Genomic DNA, 18,699 nt, shown 5'->3' with positions numbered 1-18,699 from the left:
TGAGAATATCAAGAGCTATTAATATCTTCTGATGACCAAAGAGATTTTTCATGGATGACAAAGCCATTCTCAAAATGACTGAGACCCCTGCCTGAGCTGTGTTCCACCAGCGTGACTTCCAGCCTGGCTTTAGAGAACAGGATTTGGTTGACTTCTACTGCCCAACTTAATTCTAGTCATAACACTACTCTCATGCAGCCCAGTGCAATTTGGGTGACTGTTACGGAAACCTATATGCCTCAGAACACATCTGCTCTGCACATTGTAGCAGTGTCTCTGTGCCTTTCCCTGTGCATAATGAGTCTGGAAGGAGAGTTCTGTATTCATGTGGTTAAGTTGCTTCTGATATCCCAGCTTGCAGACTTCATTAGCTCTGTTGTATCTTAGTTTAAATTGAAGCCAGACAGAAGTGGCTTTGTGTGGCTAGCTACAACTAAGAGGAAAATAAACTCGCTGCAAGGCATAAATGTGTGTGGATTTCAGGCATTAATCATTTAGGGCAGGAAAGGCCAAGCTAAGTGGTGGAAGGAAGTGTGGGAAGGGGATAAATTGGAGTCAGATTGAGAGTTGTTTGGGATGTGGGGTAGTGTGAATAAATAGCATTAAATAGTTTCCAATTTCAGATCCCATTTATTTATTGACTGAAAAGGGTGTCTTTGGCTCTTGGGTTTGCCTGACTGATTCTCTGAGTGCATCCACTTGGACTTCATCACCTTGGGTACGTGTAAAGATGTTTTGTTGAAAGCTTTTATTTGGTTCCTGGTTACCTGCAGTAAAAGCAGTCGTGCAATTCTCACCTTGAGCCTTGGCTTCCAAACCTGCTCTGCAGTGATGTAGGTGCTTCTCTTGACACTACCTCCTTGGAGCAGAAAGTGACCCAGCCAATCTGATGTTTGCAGGAACATGTTAGTACTGTAATTTCTTATCAAGTGATAAACTCATGGGGATGAACTTGTAACAGCAAGTGTGGTCAGGTCGTCTTGCTCCTGCTGTGGTAAAAACACCAAGGATGATGGTGATCTGAGCTAAATGCGTTTGCTTGAAGGACTGTTGTAAATTACTTCTGACACTGACTTTGTATGAACATGCAGTGAAACCTGCCTGCCACAGCACACAATACAGAGTTTGTGGAGGGACAAAGGCATGCACAGGCAAAGTGCCTTTTCCAGGGTGGTTTAATCTGTTGGTGAGCAGGACACAGCTTTTCTGTCACTGAAGGTTGTCTCTCGGACCCTAACTTGCTGCTGTTGATTTGACAGGGTGGTGTTTTTGTTGGCTGAAACTGGTGGGTGTCACCGCAGTATGATTCAGGGTAGCTACAAAGAAACAGGTTTATTTAAGACATGATGGCAATCTCCAAACCACCAAGCAGAGACCACCAGGTGATCCTCTGGGTGGGAGGCTTTGGTAGGTGTTAGGGGTGAGGCTGAGCTAGATAAGAAACCACACAAAAGAGCAGGAGGTGCCAGGAGAGCCCATGCAGCCTGGGACATTTCCAGGACATGTTTTCAAAGGTTTGCTTTTAAAAGACGCTCAATCTTACAAACAAATTACTTGCACAAAGTGTTGCCAAAAATGGGTCTTTGTGTGGATTATCACAAGCTTTTTTGTTTCTTTGGGGTTTGTAACAAACAGAACTAACTGCATCAAAGAAAGAATTGGGTTTTGTTAACAACCTTTCTTTCAAACTGGTACAAGCTAGGGCTCTCTGCTTTAGGCAGCAGGATATGACTCCAAAAGGTTAAACATTCCAACATCCACATGAGCTTTTAGTGTTGCATGGACTCTTCATCAGGGACTGTAGCGATGGAACAGGGGTTGATGGATTCAAACTTAAACAGGGGAAGTGTTAGGTTAGATATAAGGAAGTTGTTTGCTGTGAGGGTGGTGAGGCACTGGAATGGGTTGCCCAGGGAAGCTGTGAATGCTCCATCCCTGGCGGTGTTCAAGGCCAGGTTGGACAGAGCCTCAGGTGCCATGGTTTAGTGTGAGGTGTCCCTGCCCATGGCAGGGGGGTTGGAACTGGATGAACTTAAGGTCCTTTCCAACCCTAACTATTCTATGATTGTACAGCTGAGCACAGGTGTGGGAACGTCCAGTACAGTGAATACTGTTTTAAATTTACTAATTGCCACAGAACCAGTAATGATAAAGCCAACAGCTTTTGACAGACTGAGTGCTTTAGCTTGTAAAGTAAAACACGATAACAGCAACTTAATGATTCCAGTATAGATTAAATTGTAAGTTCCTCTCCTCTTTGGCTTGGCAAAAGAAAAGAAAAAGATCAGAATCTCGTGTTTTTCTTTGTGTTAGTCACTGGTAAGGAAGAAAGAACTGAACAAACAATAGAAGCTTTTAGACATTTAAAAAAATGTGATAATTTGACCTGTATCCTGGGCTGCATCAAATGGAGTGAGAGCAGCAGGTCAGTGGAGGTGATTCTGCCCCTCTGCTCTCGTTGAGACCCTACTTGCAGCACTGTGTGCAGTTCTGGTGGCCTCAACACCAGAAGGACATGGAGCTGTTGAAGCAAGTCCAGAGGAGGCCACAAGGATGATCAGGGGCTGGAGCACCTCCTGTATGAAGACAGGCTGAGGAAGTTGGGGCTGTTCAGCCTGGAGAAGAGAAGGCTGCGTGGAGACCTCAGAGCAGCCTTCCAGTATCTGAAGGGGGCTACAAGGATGGGATGCTGGAGAGGGACTCTTCATCAGGGACTGTAGTGATAGGACAAAGGGTTTAAACTGAAACGGGAAGTTCAGGTTATATAAGGAAGAAGTTGTTTACTGTGAGGGTGGTGAGGCACTGGAATGGATTGCCCAAGAAGTGATAAATGCTCCATCCCTGGCAGTGTTTAAGGCCAGGTTGGACAGAGCCTTGGGCAACATGGTCTAGTGTGAGGTGTCCTTCCCCATGGCAGAGAGTTGGAACTGAGCGATCTTAAGGTACTTTTCAACCCAAACCATTCTATGGTACTGTGTTAAAATACCCATTGTTGCTCTGTGGAGCATCTAAGTCCAGGATTCAGATCTTGCATCTAAAAAACTCTTGTATGAGTAGTTTTGTGGGTTTGTTTTTTTTTTTGGGGGGGGTGAATAGGATAAACTGTTTTCTTTTTAATCCTCATTTGGTGATGAATACTGGATACTTTGAACAGAACGTTTGTTCTGCATTTCTCAAAGTAAGAAGCACATTTCTGAGCAGAAGCTCTACCTCACGTGGAACGTTTCATCTCCCCATACTCTTGGTGTGCTGAGCAATCTGGAAACTGTAAACTTAGAAGCACTGGTGTGGTCCCATGCTGTTCTCATGAGCCAGCTGGTAATCAATATTAATGGATGTAGCAGTTGAAATCATTTTAATGCTTGATCAGTAGGAAAACCTTTCTAGTACAGTTAAACTTTGACTACAAATATCCTGACTGGTGAATCAAAAGTTAATTTTGACTTGCTGCTGTTCATATAGAAAGTGACTTCAGTGTTGTCAAAGTATGCACAATGTGTGTCTGCCCTTGAGACATTGCAGGTGCAGATGGTGTGTGGAAGAGGTAGGTGTGTGGTTTCTTATGCCATATGGCTTTGAGAAAACACTTCAAGTCCTTTGACTTCTTCTCTAAAGGGCTCCTGTCCTTTCTTTGCTGTCCAAAGTATAGGGTGATTTTTTTTTTTGTGGCTGCACATTGGTGCCAATGTCTCATTGGGTTCCTAAACTGGATAGCTACCAAATTGAAAAGTAAGTTAGATATTGTTATGACTGCCACCTCAGGGCTGTGTTACTCATGAATGCCCACACCTTTCCATGGGGTGGATTGTTTCCTTTCCAGTGGCTGGTGTCATACATCTATTCAATGTTAATAAAGGGCATATGTCTTTGGGAGGCAGAACTGTTTGCTTTGCCTCGCATCTTCCCCCCTCTTTCTCTTACTCCTTTCATTAGTTGCTGCCTAAGTAGTAAATAAAGCAGCTAGTTGAGCCCAAGGAACTTCTTGTGAGCAGCTCGCATCCTTTTTCATGGATGGAAATGTGGCTGCCCCATCCCTGGCAGTGTCCAAGGCCAGGTTGGATGGGAGCAACCTGCTCTGGTGGAAGGTGTCCCTTCCTATGGCAGGGGTTGGAACTGAATGAGCTTTAAGGTCCCTTCCAAGTAAACCAGTCTGTGACTCTGGCAGTCCATTTGCTTCATTTCCAAAACTTAATGGGAAGTGAGACAGACCTTTTGACATAGTAAAATCATGGAATATAATATATTCTATGATATATAGTGTATATATAGTCATATGTTATGACTATATGATATATAGTCATATGATGTATGTTGTTTCATTTGGAGTTTTTGCATGTTCTGTGCACGGTAGCTGGTAGATTCCTGTCCTGCCAGAGACCATCAGCACTCCAGTACACTTTCTAAAGGTACTTGGAAATGTTTTTAAGTAGTCTGTAAATACCAAGAGATTGGAAGACTGTGTGACCGTTACCTGTTCCTGTTGTCCTGCCTTTCCATATGTTGAAAACTTTAAGGAAAAGATGATTCCCTGAAGCTGTCTCTCAGCTGGCCACCTGAGCCAACCCAGTTGTGTGAAGCTGAACATGTGAAGTGAAAGTGTTGTGCTAAGTCAGACTATTTCTGCTTTCTGTCCCTTTGAGCTGAAAGGTGGTGGGAATGCTTTGTAAGCCCTGGAAACATCGGCATAGTTATGTTGGACTCCATGAAGATAGACCAGAATGTGTTGGTAGGGTTGGGGCTAGGGTTGAAAGCAGTCCCATTACATCCAAGCGGTTTGGGTGAAGAGGGTCTTGCGTGCCTTGAGGTTTGGTGGTCTTTACCAGCACCAGATTTTGTATCTGTTTGTGACACCACTGTTGTATCTGTTAGGGAAAGTCACTACTGAAACCTGCTTGTGTCCAGTTTGAAACATTAAACTTCTGTCCCTTTCCTGCCACAACCCTGTGTACTTCCCAGAACAGCCACGTTTTAAGACATCAGATATATTACAGAGCCCCTTCAGTATCCCCCAGATCAAAGTGCATTTGCAACTTCAACCATACCATGATGTCTGATGTTAGGCTTCCCCTAGTGCTTTTTGTGATGCTAAACTGCTCTCACAACAAGCAAGCACAGCTAACTGAGCACCTCACATCTTACCTGGAGAGACGTTCCTATGGCCTGACCTCCCGTAAGAGCTACTAGTGTTGGCGACTACGACTATGTGAAAAGTGATTGTTAAAAGCTGCTGAAGCAGTAGCTTCTTTATTAAAACCAAAATACAGCCTTGCTGGTGGTGTGCAGCATCCACTCCGCTTTTGGTGGAGCTATTCTGCTGTAATAACCAATTGATTCAGCAAATCCTTTTACCATGTACTTACATTCTTGTCAGCATGTTCAGGTTTATTTAACACGTTAATTGCACCCAGGTTTAATGCATTGTTGACCTTTAAAGCTCTGCTGAATCATGGGCTGTATCTGCATCACTGTCTGTCCTTTGTTGGATGTAACTCTGCACTAGAGAAAGCTTGGAGGAAGTGGTACTTAAGGGATCACGTCAGATGCTTCAAACAGGTGGAAAGCAAAGCTACAGAACAAAGGCATGTTTGATCCAGGACTGGGAAAAGGATTTAAAAGCCTCCCTAGACTGCTGCCTAACCTCTGGCTCAGGTACTCTTTAATGTAGATGAGATCTGAGAAGCTTTCAGAGCCTCGGGTTGAAGAGTATCATAGATGGTGCTTTAGACTTGGGGTGTTTTCCAGAAATAACTTTCTGAAGAATAATACCAGTGTTGAGCTGTTAATTTTGGAGTAATACCTGCTTACGCTGGGTTGCTCACCCATTGTGTGTTTGGAACTCCCCTTGGCCCTGTATTTAAAGCACAAATAAGGTTATTTTAAGCTTCAGCAACATTGTAGAAGCAACTGTGTCAAGCCTCAGTGTCCCCTGTTGCTCTCTTTATGGTGTAGGAAGGGGGAGCCCTTTTGATCATCTCAGTAATCAGAGAGCAGCAATTCTCTGAAGCCCAGTTCAGCAAGCCTGCCTCATATTAACTTCCGTAGCCCCAAAACAGCTCAGCTATTTGAGAGCCACCTACACAGCTCTCAATTGCATTTGTTTCTGATGTGTCTCAGTGGTTTAACCATAGTACCATAGCATGTATTGGAATTAGTAAAACAAGAGTGTTTCAAACCTAATTCTGCGTATTAAAGAAAGGGGGAGTGTTATTTATTCATATGCTCCTTTAATAGCAGCTTTTTTAAGTTCCCAAAAGAGTGGATTGGGTGCTCTGGAGGAAGCTTCATATGGAAAACATCCTGGCATCAGCCCTATCAGACCAGTTCTGGTGACTGCCATAGTACAGTCAGCTCTGGGTATAATGGCCAAAGGCTCTCATGAAGCTGCTTATCAAATACCAGGGGCTTTTTCTTCTTGTTAGCCTGGTCTTGGAAACCAAGGGCTCAGACAAGAGCTGGGGGATTGTTTGGTTCTCCCCTCACAATGATGAGGGCTAAAACTTAGCTGAGAGAAGTTGCCCTGTATTCTCTTCCCCTTGAATGCACACTCCTGATGCAGCTGGGCTGCACCCCCAAGTGTGGGCAGCAGCTCAGGGAGGGGAGTCTCTCTCTCTGTTGCACTCTGGGGAGACCCCCCCCTGCAGTCCTGCTCCAGCTCTGGGGCAGCAGCACAAGAGGGATGTGGAGCTGTTGGAGCGAGGCCAGAGGAGGCCATGGAGATGCTGCGAGGGCTGGAGCAGCTCTGCTCTGGAGCCAGGCTGAGAGAGCTGGGCTGGGGCAGCCTGGACAAGAGAAGGCTCCTGAAGGGGAGACCTGAGAGCAGCTCCAGTGCCTAAAGGGGCTGCAGGAAAGCTGGAGAGGGGCTTGGGACAAGGGCCTGTAAGGACAGGACAAGGGGAATGGCTTTAATGATAATGCACTTCAGTCCTCCATCAAACAGTGGGGGTTTTAATGGTGACCAGCAATCAGAATTATAGTCATTTGGACAGGGCTTGGAGCAAGCTGCTCTAGTGGAAGGTGTCCCTGCCCATGGCAGGGGGTTGGAACTGGGTGAGCTTTAAGGTCCCTTCAACCCAAACCATGCTGTGATTGTATGAAATCAGCCTCACATTTCAGGAAAGCAGCAGGAGCTGGCAGTGCTGATGCTCAAATTACCCAGTGGAGTTTGAGTGTGTGGATCTGAAGCTGGCATCAAGTCTAACAGCCCTATGGATGCCCTGTACTTAAGTATAAATTACCCCAGAAGGTATCAGTGTGATTAAGATCTTTCATTTTGATTCTGCCAACTGATTCAGACACCAAATCTCTCTATATTGTGTGGTGTTCCATGAAGTGAGCTAATGATTGCTCTTTGAACACTCAGGTCAATCCACAGTACTTATGTTGTAGGATCAAGGGCAAATTTAGCAAATAAAGTGGCCAAATGTTCCTGAGGCGTTGGGTGGGGAGGCATGAGAGTCTTTCAAAGCTCTTTAGTATTCCTTAGCCCCTGGGTGAGCAGAAAATGAGGCATTTGCACACCATTTCAGCATGATGCTTTCCTATTTCACAGTTGCAGAAATAATCTTTACAAACAACCAACTGTTGTACAACAGGGAGCTATTTACATGTAGTTTTGTTGCTGTCATTCCCAAGATTTGCATTGCAGGGATTTATTTCCCCCTTCTCCTCCTCCCTTAATGTCTATTTTAACCAGTGGATGAGTGGCATGCCTCCAAATCTCTCTTTTTTGAATGGGGATCTGATGTGCTAAGCTTAAAGATAACTGGGAGGAAAGTCTCTGTGTGCAAGTGTTAAGCTGCTATAATTACAGCCATCAGCACATTTTATGTATGAAAAGGTATTTAATTTAATTGTGAGAGCAGAAAAGGTTTATGGAAAACCTTCCTTTAAAAGATCAAGTCGGGTTTTACTTCTGACTGGAGCTTGTGTTTGCGTTGTTGCTTCTACTCTGTGGCTTTGGCAGTCTCTTGTGATTTTTCTTTGCCTTTTTCCATCTAATAGGTCTTGTCTGAAGTGCGTGTGTGTCTCCTTTTCATCTGCTGCTGCTTTCCTTGGAAGCAGTGGAGTTTCTCGAAGGAATTCTCCACAACTGATTTCACATTTGTCATTTGTGCGATGTTGCAGAGGAAGATGATGCTGAGGACGTGCCAGAATTTCAGGTGTCTGGGAAAATCGGAGCAAAGAAGCAGAGGAAATTAGAAGAGAAACAAGCCAGAAAAGCACAGAGAGAGGTAAGCATTTCCTGCCACGTATAGAGCCCAGAGCAGAGCCTGAATAGCAGCACTCAGCAAAGAACCGGTGGTGACAGACACCCCAGGAAGGCAAAGGCAGTGTCATCACTGCAATTGTGGGTTTGGTTTAAAGCTTACACTCTAAAGTTCAGCTTTTTATTGTCATATCCCAAAATATGACAATAAAAAATTCCGACAGATCCATGGAAAAATGGCCTCATTTTCTTTGTGTCAGGTTCTCTGGCATTCTTTTGGGGAGGAGAGAGGAGAGAAACTCTTAAATGCTCTTTACTTGTACATATATATACATACAGTCACTGAAAAAAAAATGTGTGTGTGTGTGTGTGTGTGTGTATGTGTATATATATATATATATATATATATATATTCAGTGGATGTTTCCACTGGCTTACAGCTTAACGTCACCACTGTCTCCCCTTAAAAACACCCTCAAGGCCACAGAGCATTGTTGAAACTCTGGGTCTGTGACCAAAACCATGGGCAGTGCTGTTGTATGTGCTCTCATAGTGCAAAAGCTTTGCATGGGGTTTATCTGTGTTTATTGTTTTTATGGACTGGGGGAGATGAATATTAATCCACAGAAATCTGTGATACAGGGAGATTTTGGTTGAAATCTGTCTCTTAAGCCAGAGACCAAGTATGCAGAGTGAACACACTGTAGCTTTTCAGTTGTTCTTTCTTAAACCTGTGTGTAAAGGGCTTAAATATTGTTGCATTTTCTCAGTTTTGCCCAGCATTTTGCTGTTAATTCCCCAGAAATTCACTTTCTGAAGCATGCTCATGGATGGCAGCAGCTCAGGCATTAATTCTTTTAGTTGTTCTATGTATTTTTTGCATACCCTGTTTTGTTCTGTAAGTTGGGGTTGCAAGAAGAGAAACTCAAACAGCTTTTGCGTATCAGGCTGGGGTGCAGGGTGGACTTACACCTTCTAAAAAGACAGGGTTTGTGAGACTACTGACATTTTATAATGTGTAGTGAAATCCCATCTTGAGAATTTTAGCATCACCTGAGGTTTTAATCCAGTTTCTGCTTTGCAATGTAGTGGTCTACCCTATAGACAAGAAAATAAGCAATAAACTTGATTTTTGTTTATATATAAGCTTCTATATTTATATAGAATAGTTTATATATAATAGTTTATATATAATATATATAATATATAGTAGATGTTTATATAGAAACTTCTATTATGATTCTTTTCTCACTCTGCTTTAACCATTTCCTCATTACTTTCCATATTCATTCTGTTTAATGAACCTGTCTTTTTGTGGAAACTGAGCAAAGCTGAATAGATAATAGATAAGCATCAGATGCTGGAGTGAGGGATCTTTTGCTTCTCTTTAAAACACTGATTTTTACTTTCCCATGTAGACAGAGAAATTCCTTACTTGGGTCTTCTCCTCTGAAGCATTCAAAGCCACAAATCCTCCATTTGAATGTCTTCTGCTTGCTCTCTTAATACAGTTTCAAACTGAAATATACTGAAGAACAACTTAAACATCTAAACAGCACACTAAACACCCTTTATATGTGTGTCCCATTTTGCAACAATCCCTTTGCTAAATTTGGTTTAAAAACTCATAGTAAATTGATTTAAATAGACCAGTACAGGTTTTTCTTTAAAGGATTCCAAGTTAATGATGTCTTTGGATGTACTTGGTGTTAGAGAGTTTATATCCCACTCTGTTATTTTCCCCTCTCCTTATGGTTCATCCCAACTAAACTTTAAGTGAGGAGAAATGGAATGCCATGCGTTGTGGTTTAAGCCCAGCTGGCAACTCAGAACCACACAGCTGCTCACTCACTCCCCTATTTCTTCCTCCCCCCACTCCCAGACACCATGACACAATATTGCCTAATTTCACTATGGGAATAAGCTCATATGCAAGGTTGAAGCTTAAACCCTCATGGAAATACAGCTAATGCAAGCGAGAAGGGTGATTTCTATGTTTACCACATCAAGTGTGCAAAAGAGCCATGGGGGGGGATGTTAAATCACACCATGATGACTTTATTACTCTCTTTACTGTTTCTTTCTGAAGGCACATCTAGGAAGATAGGAAAAAAAACCTTCCCATGGTATCACACTATGAAATTAACAAAGGCAGGGTAAAGGCTTGGCCTGCATGATGTATTTTGTGTTTTAGGCTGAAGAAGCTGAGCGAGAAGAACGGAAAAAGCTTGAGTCAAAAAGAGAGGAGGAAAGGCGGAAAGAAGAGGAGAGGATACGCCTTGAGGAGGAACGGCAGGTGGGATTGGTTGTATTTATAGATGGAAACTGAACCAGGTTTGTCTTTGAGTTTGCTTCTATAGAAGTCCTGTGATGAGCAGAACTCCCTTTGGCTTTTGTTACTGTTGCATACATCTTTTATTTGGGGTTGGGTTTTTGTTTCGGTTATAGTAATAGTTATTTCAACTGTAGATCCCAGCTTTGTTCCCCCAGCTGCTTGGCAGAAGTGGAAACTGCTCCAAACATCACTCCCACATGTAGCAGCAAGCATCCACCCATGGTTGAGTCCAGGGCAAAATGAAACCCAGTCTTCTGGTAGTGGTTCTGCTGCTGTGTGCCACAGTCTTCTGATCACTTTATTCTGTTGACAAGCACAGCTGATAAAGTTGGCTCTTGGTTCATCTGGGAGATATTTAAGTGCAGATGTATGAAGGAAGGATTATAGTCACTAGAGAAATTTAGGGGGTTACTTGCTTGGGTGTGATCAGGGAAGTTTGGTTGATACAGAAGCATAGAATAATAGGTTGGAAGGGGCCTCTGGAAACCATCGGGTCTATCCTGCTCAAACCATGTCCAGTTGAGCAGGTTGCTCAGGATCTTGACGAGCCCAACTTCAAGTGTCCCTTCAGGAAGATGTCACAACTTCACTGGGCCCCTGTTCCATGTTCTGACATGGTTTAGTTGGTGATCTTGGCAGTCCTGGGGTAATGGTTGGACTTAGTCATCTTAAATATCTTTTCCACCCCAGCTGATTCTATGATTAATGCTCATTTGAGCTGCTGGCCTGGCAGCTGTAACCAGCAGGGCAGAAAGTGAAAAACATCAGCAACTGATTTGCAACTTTTGTGTGACAATCTGTGATTTGATTTAAATTACACACATTTACACATGCTTCACAATTAAAGATGTCTAAACTATGCATACAAAGGTGTGTGTTAGCAGGAATGACCCAGAAAAACAAGTTACTGTGCAATTGAAATGCTTTTGTTGAATGCTTCTCATCTGTGAGGGAGGCAAACTTTATTTCAAAGCTGCTTTGTGTATCCTGACCGTCAGTGCTACTAAGAACCAGGAATGAGCTTCATACTCTCTAGTGCTTGAGCAAGTTGTGTGGTAGCTTTGCAGTGTGCTTCTGGAAGCAGAGACCAAGTTGTACATTTACCTTTGGGGTTATCCCCCTCCAAATCCTTAATCTTCTGAACTCTTGTTTCCACTTCATCAGTGGGAAGCTGATGAATGTCAGAAACTGAAATGGATGAGGAGAATGTCAGCACTACAACATAGGGATGTATAGCATGGTCTGAGGCTTTGACTTGTAAAGCAACTTGGAACAAACTTCTAGGGGACCAGTTATCCCTCAGTTATCCCTTCTGAGAAAGATGTGCAAATTAGAACTACCTGGTAGTGGTCAAAGCATGAAACCTAATGTTGAATAACTGATCTCAGCTAGCCTGAGCCACTCACTCCTCTGATTAGCAAGGTATTAGCAGCAGAACTATCAGACCTGCATCCTCTGGATCTGTGTCCACACGCTCCAGTGGCACCAGCTTTATCCTTGTGGTTCCTGAGACCACTCTGCTTTTCTCTTTAGTATTTCCACTTTCTCCTCATACTTCCAGCTTTAAAAGAGGCAAGACAAGCTCTGTCTGCTTCTAAAGCACATCCTGCTTGGTATAACAGGTAACTCGGCAAATTTCCCTCTTGTGGTATATTCTCCCAAGTGTTTTTAAGTGTTTTGTTGCCATCCATTTGCCTGATTATTATTTTTCTTTTTTTTTTTTTTTTTTGCTGAGGGTCTGTGAATTTAATGTCCCTGAAACCATGAACAGTTGGTTGAAATGAACCAAATTACTCCAATACTTTGAGGGATTGGAAGGATACCCTGCCTGAGTGCGTTGTTTAAGTGTCACTTCCTTCAGAAGAGGCTTATGAAGACAATTTCAGTTCCTTCCAGAGTGATAGCCAGCAGGACAGGTGAATCACTAAGCAAACTGCAGTTGAGCTTGGCCAGCCTGCTCCAAAGAAGCTGTAGCACAGGACAAAGATGTTATCCTGTTGGTTGCCTAGGGGGCTGACCTGCGGGTTAGCGGTGTAGCTGGCTTCTCAGGAGCAGTCAGGCATGGTTGAAAAGCTGACTAGAAAATAGGGGTGACATTCAAGCTAGAGATGTCTTCATGCAGAAGGTGCTTATTGATATATTTAGCTGTTTTTTTGAATTGCTGCTTTTCAGTGTAGGGCTGAGTAATTTATGTTGGCTGAATGAGGAAACTCTTATTTTTACTTTTCAGTATTCCTAAAGACTGCACTAAAACACTCCCACCTCCATGTTGCAAGACTCAATGAGAAGAGGAATATGAACTAAGGCTCTGATTTTGTTGATTTGGTTTTCCTTTGTGTGGCACAGCCCAAAGGGGCCCTTCCTGGTAACTGTGAAAATAGCTCAGATGCCTGAATCCAGACTGCTTTAGCCAATACCTTCCTTAAATACTTAAAGTCTGCCATTTCAAGGTTCTTTTTGTGTGTTTCATTTGTTTCCAGTAGTCTTTGTCATGGCATCAAGCCAACCCACCATTCTACATCACAGATGTTCTGCTGCTGCTCAGAGAAAACTGCTTTCAGTAATTTTTTTTGCCTGGTTCCAAGTTGTTAATCCAGTAACCACTGAACATTTTGAGTGTGGATCCAAGTAAATGTGTCTGACAATATCTAATGCCCATCCTCGACTGCTTTCTAGTACTTTTAAGTCTCCATCTTCATCCAAGTCTTTGTACTTGGTTAGGCTGTGTTGGTCAAGTGCCTGCTTCAGTCTGCAAAGAGAGCAGTATTGTTATTTACGTATTATTTAACCTGCCAGAGGGGAGACTGAGATGAGCTCTTAGGCAGAAGCTCTTCCCTGGGAGGGTGCTGAGGCGCTGGCACAGGGTGCCCAGAGAAGCTGTGGCTGCCCCATCCCTGGCAGTGTTCAAGGCCAGGTTGGACACAGGGGCTTGGAGCAAGCTGCTCTAGTGGAAGGTGTCCCTGCCTGTGGCAGGGGTTGGAGCTGGAGGAGCTTTAAGGCCTCTTCCAACACAAACCAGTCTGGGATTGTGTGATAACAGGGGGCTGTAACCAGACTTCAGTGTGTTAGGCTAGAATAGGAGGGGAAACAAATAGAATGAAAAGGTGCTGGTTTGCTGTGCATGTAAGCACAGCCTGTTTTTATGATTGTAACACTGTACCTCTCAAATCTTATTACAGACTGATGGTGTGATGTAGAATCATAGAAACACAGAATAGTTAGGGTTGGAAAGGGCCTTAAGTTCATCCAGTTCCAACCCCCTGCCTAGGGCAGGGACACCTCACACTAAACCATGCCACCCACTCTGTCCAACCTGGCCTTGAACACCACCAGGGATGGAGCATTCACAACCTCCCTGGGCAACCCGTTCCAGTGCCTCACCACCCTCACAGGAAAGAATTTCCTCCTTATATCCAATCTAAACTTCCCCTGTTTAAGTTTTAACTTGTCCTATCACTACAGTCCCTAATGAAAGGTAAACAGTGTCAAAGATATTGCTTCTCTCTTTTAGGCCCCTATAAGTGATAAAGGGATCATTGGATTTATTGTGCTTTTACAGGATAGATAGGAATAAATGTCATGTCTATGTTCCTCTAGACAAAGGATTCCTCATTCCCATGAGTCATGTTTTCCCCTGTGTAAGTTAGGAGGTGGAAAGGCAGAATTAGACTAGGTAGCTGAAGTAGTGATTGACAGTCATGAGATAAAATCAGAGGGCAGCTGGTTGTATTTCTGGAGGCAGTTTGATTATTGCCATTGCTGTAGTTCATATAATCCCATGAGGCACAAGAAACTTGGAGTTTATTGTTGAAGCTTGTCAGACAAATGTTATGGTTGTCAAATAGCTTCGTTTTACTCCTTCCTTTTCCAGTACTTCAGGTTATTTCTGCAGGTTACAGGGACAATGGCAAGTCTTCAACTGCACAACCAGCTTTGTTAGCTGAAATTCAGTTGAACCTTTGTTTCAGCCTCTCGCCCAAGAAGTGCTACCTAAATTGTGCTAACTTCTGTGAGCACTAAGATTGGCTTTGTGTAAAGGAGAGTTTCCTTTTGGAGTTTTAGCTACAGCCTTAAACCAATAGTTAAATCCTAGTGAACAGCAATAGCTGATTCCTGTATCATTAAATACTATCTAAAAGTGTGTCAGATGGTGAGGGGAAGCCAAATAGATTCAGGGTTGGAAAATCATGTTGCAGCTTGCAGATCATCTAGAAATTCCCCTGTGTTGATCCGTGATAAAGTCACTGTTAAACCTTTCACACATGCACATCAAACAGTTTGAGGTATGGAGTCTAGTGGAAATACTGAATTCTTGAATCAGATGAAAACCCACTTTGGTTTATAAGCAAATGGACATCTGGTTTTGGGCAGCTCTACACAGAGCTATAGTATAGGTGGGAACAGAGCTATAGTATAGGTGGGAACTGTACCTCCAAGGGAGTTACGGGGGCTAAAATCTTGCATATTGGAGAGAATAATAACCACCTGGTTCTATTTAAAGTTATTTGTATGTACATATAAATAAAATGTGGTTGCCCCTTGGCTGCAGTGTTGCAAACCAGATAATGTATTTTTAAATTCAAGCTTCCTTTCCAGTGTTCTGATGACCTGATTGGCTCTGCATGTGAGGAAGCTCCTTTTATAATTGGCATTTACTTCAGCTCTGCTTTACCCCTGGGGATTTCCCTTTCACTCTTGGAGTTTTTTAGTGGTGAGATGGTTTACCAACTGACACCTTATCAATGACAGCGAACTTCCTCTGATGTTGCAAAACAGTGCCTTCATACCAAGCCTTGCAGGTTGCTCTCATAAGAGCTTTTCTTTTCCCTATTTTACTCCCTCAGCCTAGCTTTCCCACACTAAGGAGGCTCTTGTGAAGATGCAGGGCTCACAGCTATCATTATTCCATATTAAAACGTGGTGTTGAACAAGGCATGCTGGTGTAAATCCATCACAGAATGAACTGCTCTGGAAAACAAAGCTTGATACAGAAGAGAAACTACCAGTTGTCCAGCAAGCAAGCTTTTAACTGCTGTGAAACAAAAGGCCCCACAGCAGATGGGATTGGTGTTTGTTTGCTGTTAACGTTAAAACAAGGTCTGTGTTGCTCAAGCATAACTGTGCCCAAAGCCTTCCAATTAGGGCAAATCCATTTAGGCTTTCACTTCAGTATTTTAAGTGCCTAAATAAGAGTGGTCTTATCTTCAGAGCTGTAAAAATAGAGGATCAGCTCATGATCCTAAGGGTCCTGATGAAGCTTTTGTGAACTAAGACCCTAAATTTTTGCCTCCTTGATTTGGTATTTGATCAGAATAGGCACCAAGTTTCAAATGTTGATTGAGGTATTTTATTACATGTAGCATTATATGAATATCAAGATTTGTGCTTCCAGCAGAGGTTTTCATTATCTGTTTGGCATATATAGCCACTGCTCGTATGTGAACAGTGTATTTCTGGAGGCTGATGGGGACTACTGCATAGTTTCAGTTTAAGCATTAATTTCTCCTAAGGAAGTCCAAGTCATGCAAGCTTGCAGAAAACTTCTGCTCTGATTCTGAGGGGATGATGAACATCTCTTCTCCCTTTCTTAAGGTATTTATTGTGTGTCTAAACAGGGAGGGAGGCAGGAATCCTGGAGATCCATCTGCTCTATGGCAAATTGTTTGCTGTAAAGTCCCTTTTTACTTCCTTGCACTAACAGCACAGACTGGATGCTCTACAAGAAGGGTTTCTTTGATCCGTGATCCTCAGCATTTGGCATAGGAACCAGTACATCCTTTCTCATTCTGTGTGTTAAAGAAATGGCCACAAACAAGGAACACCTCATAGTAGGTGGTGGGTGAAGAGAGTCCAGTGTTTGCTTTCCCTTCCTTACCAGCAATGAGATCTCTTCCACTTAGCAGTCAAATAAGCTGCTTATAAATGATTTGTTTGTCAGCAAGTTGGTCCTTTATCGGATCTGGAGGAGAGTTGGCACAGCACACAGGTACCAGTTTGCTCCCTGGGAAAGCTGCTTAGGCAAAGCTCTCAGAAAAGCTACTTACTCCATAGGGTGATACCACTTTGTCTCAGTCCCACCTTAAAGGGGTTATGCAGAGCTGGAAGTGGTGGTTTGATATCATCTTGGTGGGCAGTACTGCAAGGGTCCTCGCCCTTTGCTAAAAACAGCAATGTGTGATAACCCTTCAAAGGCTGTAGCCTGTCAACCAGCCAGAACAGTGCAGTTGCTCAAACAGCATCCCAAAAGTGTGATTTGGGATTGGTGATCCCAAGAGTCAAGGTCTGCTTCCAGCTCTAAGCCTGAAAGAGTTTTCAAGATGCTGTGTTTTTTTACCTGAAAGGTTGGGCTCTTGTGCAGCTGGCATAACTAATCATATAATCACAGGATGGTTTGAGCTGGGAGGGACCTTAAAGCTCATCCAGTTCAAATCCCCTGCCATGGGCAGGGACCCCTTCCACTGGAGCAGCTTGCTCCAAGCCCCTGTGTCCAACCTGGCCTTGAACACTGCCAGGGATGGGGCAGCCACAGCTTCTCTGGGCACCCTGTGCCAGCGCCTCAGCACCCTCACAGGGAAGAGCTTCTGCCTAAGAGCTCATCTCAGTCTCTCCTCTGGCAGGTTCAAGCCATTCCCCTTGGCCTGGCCCTACAGGCTCTTACAGTGCTTTAGATGCCTTGGAAATTATAACTGTCATAAAGGTAAGAAGCAAACAGAAGGTAATGATCTCAAAGGAGCCTCACAGCAGATCCAGGTCCTTGATGGGCAGGTGGGACAGAGAGAGTCTGGGGATCAGTGGAAGGGCTGGGATGGGTTGCAGTGGGAAGCTGGTGCTGACCAGACTTGCAGCAAGCAAGCAAGCAGAGGTAGAGTTGATCCAGCAGTGATCATGTGGACATTTTGTCAGAAAGAGAAGGCAGAAGGTTTGTGTGATTAACTTTGCTATTTTTATTTCAATAATGATATGATCAAGTGGGGGAGTTTGTTCATCACATGCACTGTACTAAACTGATCAAAAAGAAGTCTTTACACTGGGGCAAGACCCCAGTTTGGGCAACATCTATGTAGGGGAGGAGAGAAGCAAACCTGGTTCAGTGAAACCCAAGCAGCTGCAGGTGAGCATCCGCAGTTACCAAATTTCCATGGTGCTGGGGTTTCCCCAGCACAGCACCCATTGCTGAAGGGAGGTGGCCCAGCTCTCCTCACCCCTGAGCCACATGCTTTACCACTTCACTACAGCAGATAAGGAGATCAGAATGGGGCTGGGCAAAGAAACTTGACTGATAAAGTTGTGGGGGGGTTAAACTTGTGTTTGAGCTGAGTGCCCTCAATATGACTTGCATGAAGCAAGCACTTGGCTCTGTTTCATCCACAGACCCTGGGGTGCTGAGATTGTTTCCATGTGTGGGTTGTGCATACAGCCAGGCTGCTTTTTGTGGGAATGTACCTTCTTAATTTGACCCTGCACCTTCTATACAACTCCTGCATGACTTGGGCATGAGTGTTTTGGTGGAATAAAATAGCAGAGAATACGTGTTGACAGCAGCCTGACTCGCTGACTGCTTCTCCCAGTGCAGTCATGCAAAGTCATCTTTGCTCTTGGCTTTGAACCAGGTTACAGTTAGGCTAAATCCTTCTTTTTCTACAGATTGAATCATAGGTGAACTTAGGTAACAAAGCATGTGAGACTGTGCAGGAAGCAGCTGGGATTTGTAGTTATTAGATAAAAAAGCTTCTGGAAATACTTAGTGTTAAAGGAGGAGGCTACAGCCACCAGGAAACGTGAGGGCTGACACACTTCAGATACCAAAGTGGTGGTGCAGACCCCTTGGGAACGCTCTGCTGATGGTAGCATCGAAGTTTAGGATCTGGAAAACAAACTCATGGTAGCTTTTAAGGAGACCTTAAAACAGGGACTGGGAGCTGAGTGCTTTGCCAGTCTCGCAACAGAACTGCTTTTCTGCATGCGCTGGAAATGGAAGCACACATAGTAAAGTGCTGGTGTGCTTAAATCAAAGGGAAGTTGATGTTCTTCAAGTAGGCAAAGAAGACGGGAACAAGCCTTGTTCATTTGTTGTTAGACCTTCCAGAAACAGGAAAATACTTCTTAGTTAATATTGCTCTCAGTTATAAATGGGACTTTGTATCCTGGTATTTTCCTA

The 18,699-nt window shown here is 43.6% G+C and overlaps 1 protein-coding gene across 1 annotated transcript in view; it reads left to right on the top strand.

Moving 5' to 3' along the window:
• Positions 1–18,699, top strand: part of DDRGK1 (DDRGK domain containing 1) — a 40,378-nt gene that overhangs the window by 9,436 nt on the left and 12,243 nt on the right. The window contains exons 3-4 of the mRNA XM_057401241.1: positions 8,125–8,231; positions 10,401–10,502. Of these exons, the coding sequence (XP_057257224.1) occupies positions 8,125–8,231; positions 10,401–10,502 (209 nt within the window). The remainder of the gene's footprint in view (positions 1–8,124; positions 8,232–10,400; positions 10,503–18,699) is intronic.

This window comes from Pezoporus wallicus, unplaced genomic scaffold, assembly GCF_028554395.1.
Source record: "Pezoporus wallicus isolate ANWC-B61680 ecotype Strahan unplaced genomic scaffold, APGP_CSIRO_Pwel_v1 contig_8837, whole genome shotgun sequence".
NCBI lineage: Eukaryota > Metazoa > Chordata > Aves > Psittaciformes > Psittacidae > Pezoporus > Pezoporus wallicus.
Note: the sequence above shows the minus strand (reverse complement) of the source record. Positions and strands in the feature narration are given on the sequence as shown.